The sequence below is a fragment of the Alligator sinensis genome, unplaced genomic scaffold (genome assembly GCF_000455745.1).
Source record: "Alligator sinensis unplaced genomic scaffold, ASM45574v1 scaffold499_1, whole genome shotgun sequence".
NCBI classification, from domain to species: domain Eukaryota; kingdom Metazoa; phylum Chordata; order Crocodylia; family Alligatoridae; genus Alligator; species Alligator sinensis.
The window spans coordinates 3,820,539-3,836,187 of NW_005841864.1; the positions used below are offsets into that span (position 1 = coordinate 3,820,539).

General features: G+C 37.3%; 1 protein-coding gene across 1 annotated transcript in view; it reads right to left on the reverse strand.

The window, feature by feature from the left end:
- The window catches only part of ADGRB3 (adhesion G protein-coupled receptor B3), a 738,716-nt gene that overhangs the window by 17,282 nt on the left and 705,785 nt on the right, over positions 1-15,649 (reverse strand). The window contains exons 27-28 of the mRNA XM_006016642.3: positions 14,362-14,401; positions 10,945-11,588 (exon numbers count right to left, since the gene is read on the reverse strand). Coding sequence (XP_006016704.1) covers positions 10,945-11,588; positions 14,362-14,401 — 684 coding nt within the window. The remainder of the gene's footprint in view (positions 1-10,944; positions 11,589-14,361; positions 14,402-15,649) is intronic.

Consider the following 15,649-nt stretch of genomic DNA (forward strand, 5'->3'; position numbering starts at 1 on the left):
GGGAAAGAGAAATGATTTCTATTGTGAAGAAATCAACTTGCACTAATCTACTCTACACCTGTATATGGTATCCTTAGCAGTTTTGCATCAACCATAAACTGCATACCTGAGCCTGGCCACAATTTTACTGATTTCATAAAAACATGCAGTTGTAGTATATCTCATTCCTGTTAATGGGACTTACTTGAGTCCTGGGAAGGTTGAGAATTTGTCTCAGACTCTAGTATCATGAACATATCCATGATTTTGTAAAGGGAAGTGCAGGAATAGTGACTGGTGATGCAGGGCTGGCTGTAGCTACTTCTCCCAGCTTTGCTTTTGCCAGGAAGTCCATACCATAGTGGCCTTGGACTTTTTAAGTTCCTGAATCAGGTAAAAAATCCAAACTCATCCCCTGCTTTTGGCACTTCTTCCCTTATCTTTGATGCTCAGCAGCATGTCCCCTCCCCTCACATTCCCTCCCTCCCCTGTCCACTGCTACCATTGTCTCTGGCTGCCCCAGGAGTGGGGAGAACCCCAGAACTGCTCCAACCCACTCCAGCTGGGCTGTGGGGGGAGTTGAGCTCAACTGGGGACAGTGGTGGTGGCAGGCAGTGTCCCCCTCTCTGAGCCTGCTCCTGGCCTGGCAAGGAACCCCCAGGGAGGACTCAGGCAGCAAGGAGGAACTTGCCCACTGCCATGCTGCCTCGCTGCAATGGGACAGGAGTGGTTCTGGAGCTCCCCCTGCCCCAGAAAAGTGAGAGACAGTGGAGACAGCAGCAGTGGATAGGGGAGGGGGGAATGGGGAGGGAGCAAATGTGCTATTAAGCATGAAGGAGGAAGGGGGGAGGGGGATTCTTACCTGATTCAGGGACTTTAAATTGTCCATGGCTGCTACTCCTATGGTGTAGTCTGAAAAGGACATGCAACCATGCCACTTCACCATCTCTGGATCCACCCCTATCTAATGCAAGTCCATTTTCCCACTCATCCCCAAAGACTTTTCTTGCTTTTCTCCTTGCTGGGCTACTTCCATGGTAGTAATTATGGGCATTTATACACATACCTTTTCATCCCGCAATGCACCGCTTTGCATACAGTGTGCTACTTTGCAGTGCACTGCTTTGCACAGCACTGCTTTGTGTGCAGTTGTATAAGTGGTGAAATGCGCACAGAAAATGGTATCAGTGTGCGTTTGAACCAAAACACCTCTGATGTGTTTTAGTTCAAAAGTGTGCCACCATCATTTTCTCAGTGCTGACATGCATTTCGCTGCTTATGCAACTATATGCACCACAGTGCCGGGTGCTTTTAAAAGCGTCTGGCACTGGGGCGCAAACATGTGTAGAAATATCCAGCCTGGAGTTATATAATCAGTGGCTAGGTAAAAACATTCAAAAAGCTTGAGGTAGAATCGATCTAAGTTATGTGACTTTTCTGTAAGCAGCATAGTTTAGATCGGTAGTAAATGGAAAACATTTTAGCCCTTTGGTGGTGGGGGCAAATTTTAAACTGGGTTCCCCCATTTTAAAACCAGCCTATGTGTGTTGAAATTCTTTTCTGTTACAGGTATAAACCAGTTTCTGATCACTTATACTGGTAAAAGTGTAATATCTGTACCTAGCCATAGAGAAGCAGGGCTTGAAGGGACCTCCAGAAGTCATCTAGTCCAACCCGCTGCCTTAGGCAGGATCATCCCTATCCAAACCATCCCATACAAACATAATCTAAAGTCTAAGGCTACCATCAACCCTGACACTACACAAAGTGCAGGAAGTGTAAAGTTGCATTAAAATTGAAAAGGGGAAGCTTGCTTTCTTCACTTGGGGCAAGATCCAAACTCATTAAAATTAACATAAAAACTCTTGTTGATTGCCACTAGGTTTAGATCACAACCTTCTGGGTTAGTTTGAATGCTTGCTGAAAAATACCATTCCTTGCTCATGCATTTAGGTGATGTCCTTTACATTAAAGTCCACAAGATATGTTAGCTAGGCCAAAATCTCTAGACTTTAAAAAAGAAAGGTAATTTGAACAGTGTTCTGAGCTGACTGGCAATTGGCTGAGCATAGAAATGATGAGGTGCCACTGAAATGTTGATTTTCCCTGTGAAAAAGTTAGATGAAACCAATAATATTTTGTTTTTATTTAATATTTTTCTGTTTCATTAACATGTTTTATCATCTTGCAGCTGAACACTGAAAGAAAAATGGTATAATAGAATTTTTTCACAGAAGTTTGATCTCCAAATGTTGGTGTCAAAATTCTTGACAAAAAAATGAATGTTTTATTTTTCAAATATATTTCCATTGAGTGAAAAAGTCTTTTTTGGGGGGAGGGATGGGGGAAGGGGGAGGAAAGATATCATTTTGGCTGAAACTAACTAGCTCCAGTTTGTAACGATGTTAAGGAGCCCAGTGTGGAATTGCTGGTATCTGGAGAATTGGAAGAAGGAAATTATAATAGAATTTTTGAAAAATTTTAGATTTGTGGTTAGTCCTTTATTAAACTACCAGCAAGGCTTGACTTTACTTGTCACAATACATAGATTACATGGGTTATGTAAAGACTAATTGGACCAGTTCTGTCACAACCCCCAATTATAAGAAAATCTAAAAAGAGCAAACATTTACAAAATAAAAAAGCAGGAAGAGACTCTATAATTCTATAAAGGATTAGTATCGTAAGAGACCTTTATAATCCCAATAAGGAGGAATCTATTCTTAAGGAATAGTGGACACCTATGATATATTGCACTATTTTTGGTTCTATGGTCACAAAAGGGAAAAAAACGATCCTTCAACAGATAATGAGGTAAAGTTTAGAAGAGCAGCTTTCCTTGAAAAAAACTATTTTAAGCCACAGCTCAGTAATAAACCTAATTTTACTGAACCGCTTCAGTGAGGATTTAAAGTCAAACATAGAATGTTTGGAAAAACACAGTTTGCCAGAAACAGCAGCTTGGAAAATTGGAGCATTGAAAAAAACATTTTGCATTTTGCCTGTGCACCTGCTCATGGGCAGCACAGGCACTACTGGCATTATGTGTAAGCAGACCTGGGTGATTACCCTTCAGCACCCACACAGCTCTATTGTTGTGTGCTTTAAACTGACAGTAAAAGTGAGTAACTAGCATACTGCACCATAGTTCACTGCAATATGATTGGAGAGATGTCACTGGTTTTGGATAACGCCAGCTCCTTATCACTCTGACTCAGCAAGCTATTTTGTCTGTCCGAATTGTTCTGGAGACCACAATGGATCCAGCATGAGGACATTTATCTTTTACCTGTATATTAAAGAATATTATTGCCATGCTTTTATTTTTTGATGGCTATATAAAATACAGATTCTTTCTAACAACATCAAAGAAATTCTCTGTCACAAATCAGAGTGGCAGTAGTGTTTCATAGTAGCTAGGGTCAGGAGGGACCTGATCAGATCATCTAGCCTGACTCCTGTGTTATGGTGAGAGTTTCTGAAAACAGTTCTGTTGGTAACAAAAATGGGATCAGGTCCTGTTGACCATTACACTGATAACATAAAACAATTTTAATGTTATTTTATGGACAGTAAATATGCTTAGGTGCCTGATTCAATTTGTACAGAAGTCATCAAGAATCTCTACATTGACATAAGAGAATCAGATAATTTCCTAACAAGCTAACTCAGAAGCTGTTATTTCTGGATCCCATTATTGCCATTTTAAATTCTACTGGTTTCTGTATGATGTAATGCAGGGATGATGTGGCATAGGTAATCTACCTCTTAAGCGTGTGTGTGTGTCTTAAATCCAGGATCATTATTCACTCGTGGGGTTTCCACTGGCAAGAAAAGGGCTGCATGCAGCCCACAAGCCGCTGGTTAGACAGCCGTGGCTTATACAGATATATAGTTTTTTTTCAGTGTTCAGTGGTAGGCCCAGCACTACGTGGTATCTTTATTAATGATCTGAAAGAAATAGCATTCATCACATGAAGCAAAATACACTGATGATACCTATTCAGAGGTGTTGTAAATAACAGTGAGCTCTAAAGGGTCCTAGAGAGTGTAAAAATCATGCAAATATTCAGTGGCAGGGAGATATCTGAGAAGCAGTAAGGCTTAAAAAGGCCCAGGGGTAGTGTGGGCAATGAGTTGGATATCAATTTACAATTCAATGTGCTAACAGAAAAAGTCCAGGCTGCATGTTTCTGGCCAGGGAAGTGAATATCCCTCTCTACTCTATTCTGGTGAGAGTGCTGTATTAATGCCCTGGACCTGGCAGTAATAAAGAAAATATCAGTAAATTGGAGAAAACACGAAAGAAAGCAATGAAAGAAACCAGTAAGGGTCTAACAAAACTGAATTAAGAGGAAAAGGTCAAAAAGCTATGTGGCTCCATTCAACAATGGTTTGTGGCAGAAAAAGACAAAACAGCTGTTTAAAATATTAGACAGGTATAAGCATCACATAATGAAAAAGAATACTGGTGAGCGAGATGTTTGAGAAGCTATAATTCAGGAGCAATCAGGGAAAATTTAGACTGGATGTGAACAAACTATTCCACACCATGAAGTTTGTTGACCTGCTGTTCCTCCAGGAAAGCAGTGAAAGGCCCATCATTAGGGACTTTGACAATGAGGTTGGATAAGGAACTAGGGAACTACACCAGAAAAAAAATCTTGCATCAATAAGAGTATCTAAAAGATGACCTGGCAGATGACTTTCCATTCCTAATTTGTACATCTGTCTAATTTTGATTGATAAAACCGACCGTATGCAAAAAGCTTTTATAGGAAAATCAGAGTAAAAGTCTGTGGAAAGAAGGTCTGCAGCAGTAATTCCTTTTAAATCAATTTTGCTCTGTCCTAATCGTGTATAGCTTCTCTGTTTAATTCCACAGCAACTCTGAGCTCCGTTCACTGGGGAACAAAAATAGAACGGTACTGAAGGATAATTTCCATACACCAACATGCCCTAATCTGCTGGCACCAGGAAGGAGCTGTTCCCGCTAAATGACTAATGCAATCCCTCTCCATCTGTGTAAACGGATGAACGCTTGGTTTTCTTCCTACTCCAGTCTGCAGTATATTGCTACCTGATTAATTATATAAGATATTCTTGAAGCTGTATTACATAGTGCAAAGCATAATTGAAACCAGGGATACCATATTATAGTGAAGGCTATATCTGTGCTTCCATTAATACAAACTGTTCTTATTAAGAGTGGTTTGCAATTCACTCTGAGATTAAATTTAACATAAAAGATCTCAGCCCAAGGGAGGATTTTTTTTTCTTTATGAAATAAAAAAAAAAAAAAAATCACTTTAGGTATTCTGAAGATATAGAATTGCAATTTGAATAGAAGTTTTGATTTTTAAACTACCTTTTTATATGCATGTAACTGAAAAAAAAGCTCAGTTTCTCTATACAAGGTTGGGCAAGCAATTAGTCTTTGATGAGAGGTAGCTGTAAAGAATATTTTTATGGGGGAGAGGGACAAGTGAATAGCTTCGTATATGTTGGAATTCTTGTGTGTTAAAATTTTAGAACACCAACCTATAGTGTAATTGCAACATCAAATAAACGTCAAATTCTAAGCTATTGTGAAAGGCTCCATTTTAAAAAGGCTCCTATATGTGCATTTAATTAGCAAACCATAAATATTTTTGAGCTGTTATAATCTTTGGGGAAAGTATGGCATTTCTTAAAAATTAATAAATTACTAAAATATGTTTTTTTAATGCCTCATTCAACTTCCAGTCCTGAGGAAAAAAAGACAGAGTTCTACTCAGTCTAGATGGCCCATTAGTTCAGTGTAGTTAGGATATCACAGCTAATGGCACATGGAGGAGAGAGACCACAAGTAGAAAGTACTCTGCCTGGCTGCCTTTAACCCCCAGCCATAATGAGCAGGTAACCATTTTCAGCTGAGCTGATTGAGAGTAAAGCATTGGCACAAGACTGAAGTTACACTTGAACTCATCTCTGGACCAATACCCCAACACCTCACTCCCTCTGGTGGCATGCCCTCTTGCTCTTGTAACAGTTACAGAAAAAGAAGTAATGGCAGTTTTTGAACCGTAGCCACAGCCAACATTTATGGAGCTGTAATAGGAATAGACTTTCTTTAGGGTTGAGAGTGACGTGGCTGACAAGCAGACATGCCTCTACAGCTGACTGAGAATGAAATGAGAAAAGGAAGGAAAGAGAGAAATCTGAGTTCAGAAGAAGATTTAAAAATAAAATCTGGAAGCACTTTCAGGTAGAAATTCCTATGATGCTTCTCCCTCTCTATTTCTCATTTTCATTCAATTCTTTTATGATAGGTCAAAAGAAGATGAGATTGCATTCTACTTCTGCACTGCCTGGTGCCTGAGTACCTTTTTGACAATTACAGTTTTACAGTATATTTCTTTTCCCCTTTCCTGTTCTCTCTCGTTACCACCTTATCTCTCATTTTCATAACATGGGTCTTAAATTTCTATTTCTAATTTCTATTTCTGTCCTTTTAATTTTTAGTTTCTTCCACTCTCCCCTTTGGTGTTTCTGATTTTGCCTTTCAAGTGTGTTTGCTTGTTGCTTCTACTTATATCTTTTCTATGTCTACACTCTTCTCATTTCTCTCATATTCTTGTCTGTAATAATGTTCTCCTGAATCTAGACCGTCTCAACCACATATCAGAACTGTGGTTGATGAGGTCTAGAAGGTCTTAATTTTTGGAATGTATTACTGTATTGAGTTAATTTAATGATGCAAATAACTTCCAAGACACTGTATCCATAGGATGGATATGGCTCCCAGGAGGCTGCATCAAGAGGTATGTCTATATCCATAGAACTCTCAGGATCAGGGACTAGAAAATGAATATGGGGAATGAGAGATGGAGAACTGAATCCCAGGATGGGATATAACAAACCAGATGCAGGGGATCCCGTATTTAAAGAGAACATTGAAGAAAGAATATGACAAATGAATATGTTGAAAGCTTGTCTAACTTTATCCCAACTACACAGTTGGTCCAATAAAAGGTATCACCCTAAGAAATCCTTGGCTATCACATAATTTCTGGATCACTGTGGCTACAACATCACTCTTACACTACCATAGCATGGAAGTTATATATTCTGGAGATTGTTTGCATAGATCCGCTTCTCCTTCCTCTTTAAGTCTTCCTAACCTTCCTCTGTATCAAAGTGGTTGAGAACACTGCTTCACTTCAAAGCAATTTGGTTTTAATGAGCACAGCACTTTAAACATGCATTTTCAAAACAAAAACCATTCCAAGAGAGTACATTCAGAGAGCTTTCTTCATTAAACTAAAAACACTTTGAACTGAAATAACATGCTCCAAGATACTTTGATGCTAAAATAGTAGTCATCTTCAATCCATATATATAAGGAAGGTATGGGAGATTAGGCAGATGGTAAATTACTCTGCAGAAGAAATTTAGTGGTGCATGAACATGCCTGCCATGTGTTTACAAGTATTCTGTGGTATGTACTTGCATGTTGATAATCTGCAGACTCCTAAATGTACATACTTTTGAGAAATCCTTCTGTGTAACTATTATAACACCATCAAAAAACTTTTTTTTGGAGGGATACAATTCTTCTCTGTAATACAAACCATATAATTGTTTTCCATCAAATGCTTTTTTCTTAAAAGAAACCATTCATTAGATAGTAGAGTTTCTAGTAAATTAGAGTGAAGCCTACGACAGAAAGAAGAGTCCGTTTTTTATGATATATGCCTCATATATTTGACCTGAATTGCTGTTATGATAAAGCTGATACCCCTTGTTCTGCATGGAACATTATTGGAAGTTTGTAAACACAGAAACCTTAATAATGTTAGTCCCTGGTAGCAAAATACCTTCAATTTTCAAGTATATTATTTATTTTCTGTTATGATAGGTATGCTTGCACAGTATAAGACATTTGTTTGGTAAAAGCCAAGATTCTGATTTTCAGTAATAAGTGTGAAGAAGAATGTTAAAGTAAATTCTATATTTTGTTAAGGTATTTTAGCTACTAGCTTGAGTTTTTAAAATTTAGCATCAATGCTAGCTCAATTGCATGGCCTGTAATACCTGTACCCATGAAAAAAACAAAAATAAATAACAGCGGGATATACAGAAACTACAGTATAGGTTTATATACATTAGTTACCACTAGGCATGATTATTTTTGTGGTTCTGAATATTTGTGGGTGAAAAATTGCACCCACAAATCAGAAATTTAATCAAAATCCGAATCCTGCTGAAAATGGACTCTTAAAACTACTTCTGTACTGTGCTAAATAACTTCCCAGTTAATCAATCTAATTGCTTTATAAACAGACTTTCTCTCCTGTATTATGCATTCAATAATTACTGACCTTAATTGTTAAAATTTTGAATTTGACATAGGTCACAAATTATCCAAGTGTACTTTCCATACCTTATAACTGATGATTACTTTATAATTACATGGTAAAAATAATAGTGTGGCAGATGAATTACAGCAAGAGCATTACAATATCAGGGATTAAAGTAAGGAGGAGTGTACAGGAACTCAACTCATGTGTTGAATTTGCAAGAAGAAGTCTCCTCGACTTGAAGCATTCCCCCTCACTCTAACTGGTGACTGAAGAACCTGAAGTAGGAGCTCCCTGATAGAGGAGCTTCTGGATGTCAGCCAGCCCTTTCCTGATCTTGGTAGAACAGCAGCAGTATCTAATTGGGGAGGAAGGTTTTCTCATTTCTATTTGCATACTCTGTCTATGAAAAGCAGGGTGGGAGACAAAGATCACTTCTCTCCCCTCTGTAAGTAAAAGCAGATCAATAACATCTAACAGAGTTTTACTTTAAATTTGATTTTTGAAATGTCATAATATATTCAACAAAGAGGAAGAGGGCATTGGATAAAAGATCCTCCACATCCTTACTTCAATTTGCCTTTACATCAATAAATTTTCATCCATCTAGTCAAATGTAATCAACAACATCTGTAGGAATCTACCTTGACTTCTTCCTACACACAATTTGTTTTGGTTAGCTACAGACCTGTTAGGAGTTCTGATATTCATTGGCATATACTTATTTTGGCCCCTTGTTTTACCTATGCTCTACATAATGTTGAAAACCATGATAAGAGCACAAAAGACAAAGCAGTTTCTCATTTTAGTCACTGTGTACCACTAGAGTCTCTATATTCTCCTATGTGTAGATTACATGTTAATTATTTTGGGTTCAATAAAATATTGTTTATAGAATTCTAGTAGTCTAAAGAATTCTGAATTGCAAATGCAATTGTATATATTTGCCAAATGTCTTGTAATAATATGATGAATTGAAATGCTTTTCTAAATGAAATAAATGTTTTAGAATCTAAAGGAGTAGAACAATATACTTACAGACTTCAATATGTATTTTCAAAGTAGCCTCAGGAACTGGGCCTATAAAAATGGGAAGTGTGCCTGAACACTGGATAACTTGACACATCTTTGAAAAGAGTGACATTACCCTAGGCTACAAAAGCATATTCTTTTTTTGCTTTCTCCCTTGGTACCATGACTCTTGCACAGCAAGTATATTTAGATGTGCAGTGTTCAGCCTGAATCAGGTGCCCAAGTTCTGGAGAGGAACAGGATATCTCTGTCTTTAGTATGTCATATTGGATGCACTTAAGCCACCTCTAGGCTTTCTGAATCATACTCTGGTGGTGTCTATATCTACTCATTCTCTGAACAGAATACCTAGACACCTAAACTTGGTCAACTTGGATTGCTCTCTGGAGGTGCTTAAATTTCTCCATTGATTGTAATATCTAGGCCTCTACACCTATTCAAATTGGACTCCTGTCTCAGGGTGAGATGCCTACATTTTAGGCACTGGACTGCTTAAATGCATACAAAATTAAGCTAAATTTGTGCTCTAATTTATGCATGCATTCAACTGGGTGCATCTGAAAAAAAATTAAGAGGTTTGTCAAAGATTGTATACCTACATTTTAATACAGCTTGTAAAAAGTCATCATTCCTTTGCTTATCTAACAATCCCTATATTCAATAATTGTTTTCTTTTAATTTATTTACTTACTGTATGCTTTGCATACAACAGTTTGTGATGTTACAAGCACATTACTATAGAAAGTGAAAGAACCGTTTTGTTTTCAAAGCCTGCAGAGACATCTCTTGAGAAGGGAAACTCATATCCTGCCCAAATTCTTCAGTCAATATAAATGTAAAACTCCTACTGACATCACTGATGGTTTGCATAAAGATGGCAGTATCTGATCTTTATGTAATAAGTAAAGAGAAAGTAGTTTTCACATATACAGTGATTAAAACCTACAGACTGAGTCTGGTAATGTTTTGGCATCTCTTTAAAAAAATGGGTCAGTTTACTTTTACACGCAGATTGACACCTAGGATACTCTGCATGACATGTATCAGCATCTGCTGTGCATATCAATTGTACACGTGTCTGCACAAATGAGCACCTATACATGCAAAGCGGATTACTGCATGGAGAGATACCATAGACCTGTGAACAAAATCATATCCAATATCCTAATTTGTTGGTAAAGCTTTATACACATTTAATGATAAATATAAATAAGAAATACTCTCTCTATAATTTTGGCTGCATTTAGATTTTTCTTTTCTCATAGGAGCTCAGAGTAATCCAATGTAAATTACCTTATAGATCAATAAATACTTTGCAGCATAGATTAATTTTTTAGACTCCAAGACAGTATCATTCCATACTGAATAATTTAGGAACTTTACTTTGATATTTTTTCTAATTCTGACTGCTTTTAATATAATTTTATAGGACTGCAAACAGGAACACATAATTCCAAACAGTAATTTAGTCTTAATTATAATATGACCAGTACCCTTTAAATATAAACATGATTGTACTAAAGAAGCCACAACACTATTTTACTAAACAATTAGAACAACTGAGCATGAAATTTGTTTATGTATCACTGACCTCTAAGGAACTCATTGATATCGTGGATCCAGTTTCACTTCTTGATAACCCCGCGTTGTCATCCATCTCTGAAGCTATGAAGTTCTTTACAGCTGTGCGGGGTTCAAAGGGCAAATTTTGCATATGTTCCTGTGTGGGAAGATGCTGATCTAAATTTATATTAAATTGGTCCATTACAGAGGGATTCATATTGAATTCTGGATTAACTTTGTAGTGCAACAGCCTTTCATGAGGCAAGGTATCCATGCCTATATTCATTTTGTTTTCATCTTTCAGTGATGGCTGGGTGCTTACAGAGCCTCTGGGCATAACAATATAGTCACTTTCCATCATTCGGTCTTGAGGATGGACTATGTCCATATCCGCACCTCTCAAGTTATCATCAGTACATAAATAAACAGTCCTCCGCAATTCACTGTTGTCTTTTTTCAAACATTGATTGGCAAGCTCGCTCATACTCATAGGCATATGGAGGCCTGTGGGCTGTTGAATGATGACTTTGGAAATGATGTTTCCAGGCAATGTTGAGTAGCTCATTCCTTCAGGGTTGGCTCCTTTCTCCTCTTCATCATCATTTAGTGATATTCTAGAGAGTGTTCCTGTTATTGTAGCTGCTCTACATGGTCCAATGTCTTTATGTAGAACTGTGAATAAGAGAACAGGATTCTAATAACAAGAAATTAGTTCTGGTTGCTGCTGCTCCTTTGACAGTGTTGTTTACCCATATTACCTCCATGAGTATGATTCTGGTTCTCTTTTTCTATCCATTTAATAACTTTGTTTTATTTCCATACATATGACCTTAAAAGGGGTTTTATTTAATCAGTTTCTTCTAATCTACAGTATGTAACTGACTTGGATCTCTGCCTTAGACTGGATTATTTATATAGATTAAAATCAGTACTTCATTTATGTCTATTTCCTAACATAGCTCTTAGGTAACATACAGTTTAAGCAGAAGTCTATAATGCGGACCTTATTTAAGGTCTTCCAAAAAAATAGTCTATGGTATCTGTGCTGTTTTTATCAACTCTGTATAACCCCTTGGTCTACAAACATGTGGCTTACTTTAAGTGGTGTGACTGTAGATTGCGAGCAGTGTGTACAGGTGTTTGCTGGAGCTGGTAACCTGGTGTAAGTAACTTGGGTGGGAGGAAGGGCAGGAGGGATCAGTAGAGTCTAGCTGGTCTGGGGGTAGGGGTGATGGGACTGGGGCAACAGATCTATGGGGTGGGGGTTGGTGGGTGCATGGGTGGGGGGGATGCATTGTTTGTCCAGAGGTAGGAAGGATCAGGGAGCTAAAAATAGCCCAGTCAGGGTTGGAGGAGTAGACAGAATGCAGTCCCAGGGCTGAAGCAAGGAACTGGGGTTTCCCAGTCCAGGGACTGTGCTCTGAATGTGTGCAGACATTTGCTGGATAAGGTTAACCCATTTCTACTCAGGTGAACTAGCTTACATTGGGCCCACCATTTTTTCACCTCCTTTAACCTCTCTGAATGTCGGCACAGATGAGCATATGTGTTTTTCTGACTTTGCTCCTAAATGTTCTTTTCCACTCAATTCTGCAACCTTCCTATATTAAATTATTTAGTGAATACATGTAACATTTAACTAAACAAGACAAGTAAACCTCTTACATCAATGAGATGTATTTCACTGTACCTGTAAAGTCTCTATATTATATAAACATGTATAATAAAAGAGCCATTCTCTTCTTTCAATGCAGGTCTCTCTGGTCAAGGTTATAGTAGTGTTCAATTTTTTATGGGGCACAGTTCCATTACAAAAGTTATCAATCTCTTCAGTGTCTACAAACCATTCAGGTGCACTAAAATGCCCAATCAAGAGTTGAGAAAAATGTATCCATCCCTGTAACACTGTCATGAAGGTTTGTTTTTAAAAAAAATTAAATGAAAGACTTGGTCCTAGGACTTGAAATGTCCACAAAATACAAAAAAAAAAATCAATTTAAAGAGTAATGCTGGCCGTCTTTTATTTGCATATGACTATTCCCCTCTTCCCCTTTTAAAGGTATGCATTAAAATATAATAGCTCTGGCATGGTCACCCAAATTAGGATTGTGTGGGTTAGATAACGTGAGGTCCAGAATTACCCAAAGTGGTACATTTAGTCCGTTTTCTGTATCCTGAGGCTCATGGTGCCCCAGATGCTACTGTATGTATCAGTTCCCTGATATGAAGAATAATAATCCCCTCGCTAAAACATCCCATTGTATTAAATCATACATGATTGTGTCTAATTTTTCAATTACAAGAATGAATTATTTGCCTTAAAGCGAAGATACATAAGTGAGAACTTGGGCTTTTTAATGATCCAATACAATTACATAGCAAAAATGAAAAAAATAAAAATTAAGTCTATTTTAGGTAATGCAAAGGGGTTATTACACTGTTACTAATCACACATGTCAAGCTACCTCAGCCAGTCACCTACTGTTAAATCTTTCATTATAAGAAACTGAATTTTAATCACTTAATTCTGCACTGTGAAACCCACTCATGTTTGCATTAAGAGCATCTTTCTTAAGGGTATCCTCACCATGACTTTCTGCTTAGCTTACAAGTGCACCTACACAGATTAAGACTGAATGTATCTTTTCAAAATGCAAGAGATAGGAATGCATTTATTTCTATATTTCATTGTTTTGCCTCCTCCAAAGTATATCGGTAGTAGTAAATATTAGTAAATAAGGAAAAAATGTTAATTGTGAAAAATATATCAGAACATTTCCAATGGAATGCAAAGATAATTCATTTTTTATTTTATTATATTTAAAATTTGCTGACTGGATAAATTACTGAAGAATAGTGTTTTTAAAGTGCACAAGCAGAAAGAAGCTGACCCAGTTATAATTCAGAGTGCTGAGATGCTGTAGCATAATAATTTGTACCTATAATGTGGAATTAAAAATACATTTTTTTTTCTGCTACTGTGCTGCTTAATCTGCTGTAAACTTTAGATAGATCTTGAGAAAAGTTGCCCTCTTTAGGACAAACACTGATTGATGTAGCCTCTGTATATTGTCTGCATAGATTTAAAAGTGCCCTTTAGAAAACCAATTTTCCGTACTTTGTTTGCATGGCTGGTTCATATTTTGCATGTTAATGGGGAAGTAATTTTTTTTGTTTGTGTCAGGTTGACCGCACCTGTTTTCTAATGTACAAAAATACTTGTGGAATGCTTATCAATTAACTGAATTCTATTAAAAGATACTTGGATGATCTTATTTTACAGTGAGAACAATATATCTGTGTAGTAGCATCGCTGCTGTAAAAAAATAAAAGAAAATATTTTTTTGGAATGAGGTAAACCCAGATATTTTTTATGTTTCTTTCCTTTATTTCCTAATGACAAGAATATATCTCTTTCTAATACATACTGTTCCAATATTCTTACCTGACCGACAAGCAATGTCCACATCTTTTTCAAAATCTGTCTGTAACAAGAACAATGAAACAAGACTTCTATTATTAACTAAAAACTAAACTGCAATATTGTCTGTCAACCTATGTTTCCAAAATGTCCTAGTTACAGAGTCATAGTATCTTATAAATGGTTTCCTGTTGCTAGGAAGATGGATTTTATTGTTTTATAACAGTAGAGTAATACAACATTTCCTAAAGTATAACTTGGTTGCTTTCAAAGTATGCTGCCTGACCAGAAAAGAAAAAAAAAAGATGGAAATACTGTATATAATTTTGGTACGATGATACAGTGTATAGTTTTATATTTACTTGAAAGAGAAATTTCTAATATGCCATAGAAGGGTCATTTTAAAGGAAGCTTTTCAAAGTGATTAGATAAATAGGAGAAAAGAACCTGGATCACACATTATCATGAATAATCTTCATTAAATTAATTGACTATCTGAAATATTCTTATTAAATGTAGTATTTGTTATATTACATTCTATATATCCATGCAACTAAAGTAAGCTCATTACCCCCATTAATGGAGCTATTATTCATCTGAGGGGAAAAAGAGCCTGTCAGGTTTAAGAATAAAGCATGAATACTTAAAAATCCAAGGTCACCCTTCACAGTTAAATAAATACTATTTAACTTGAAACAGTCTAAGTATGTTTCAGTTTTGCCTTCATAGTTTGTACAGCTTTATTGATGCGCATATAATAAACAGCATAATGATAAATTGTTTCCACATAAAAGGTGTTTTTACAAAGAGTTGTTTAATTAAGGCCAACTCTTTCTTGTGGTATCCAAACACTGACTTCCTTTGCTCCAACAGTTCTTTCAAGGGTATTTCCTAGGAGAGCATTGCATCTTCTAGGACCTGGCCACGTTTGTTGAGAAACTCCCATTATCATCAGTAAGGTCAGTTTTTGGCACTACTACACATTAGGGCTCCGTAAGGCTTTAGGTGCTGATTTGATTCAGAGGAGATTTGGCCCAATTCAGTAGCTGAATCTCCAAATCTGAATCAAATCGGGAGACCAAGAAAAAGGCCTGAAACTATTTGAAGCCTCTGAATTGATTCAGAAAAGATTCGGAGAAAGATTCCGAGATTCAGCGAGTCCCTGCTCACCGTTGCAGGGAGCTGAACCCAGACTCCATGCCAGTAAGTAGGGGGTGGAGGTGGGCGACTGCAGGAGTGGGGAGGGGACCTGGGGGGGACCCCCACCAGGCCCCATCCGCGGCCTGCTCCCCCAGCCCCCCTGAGTGCCCCC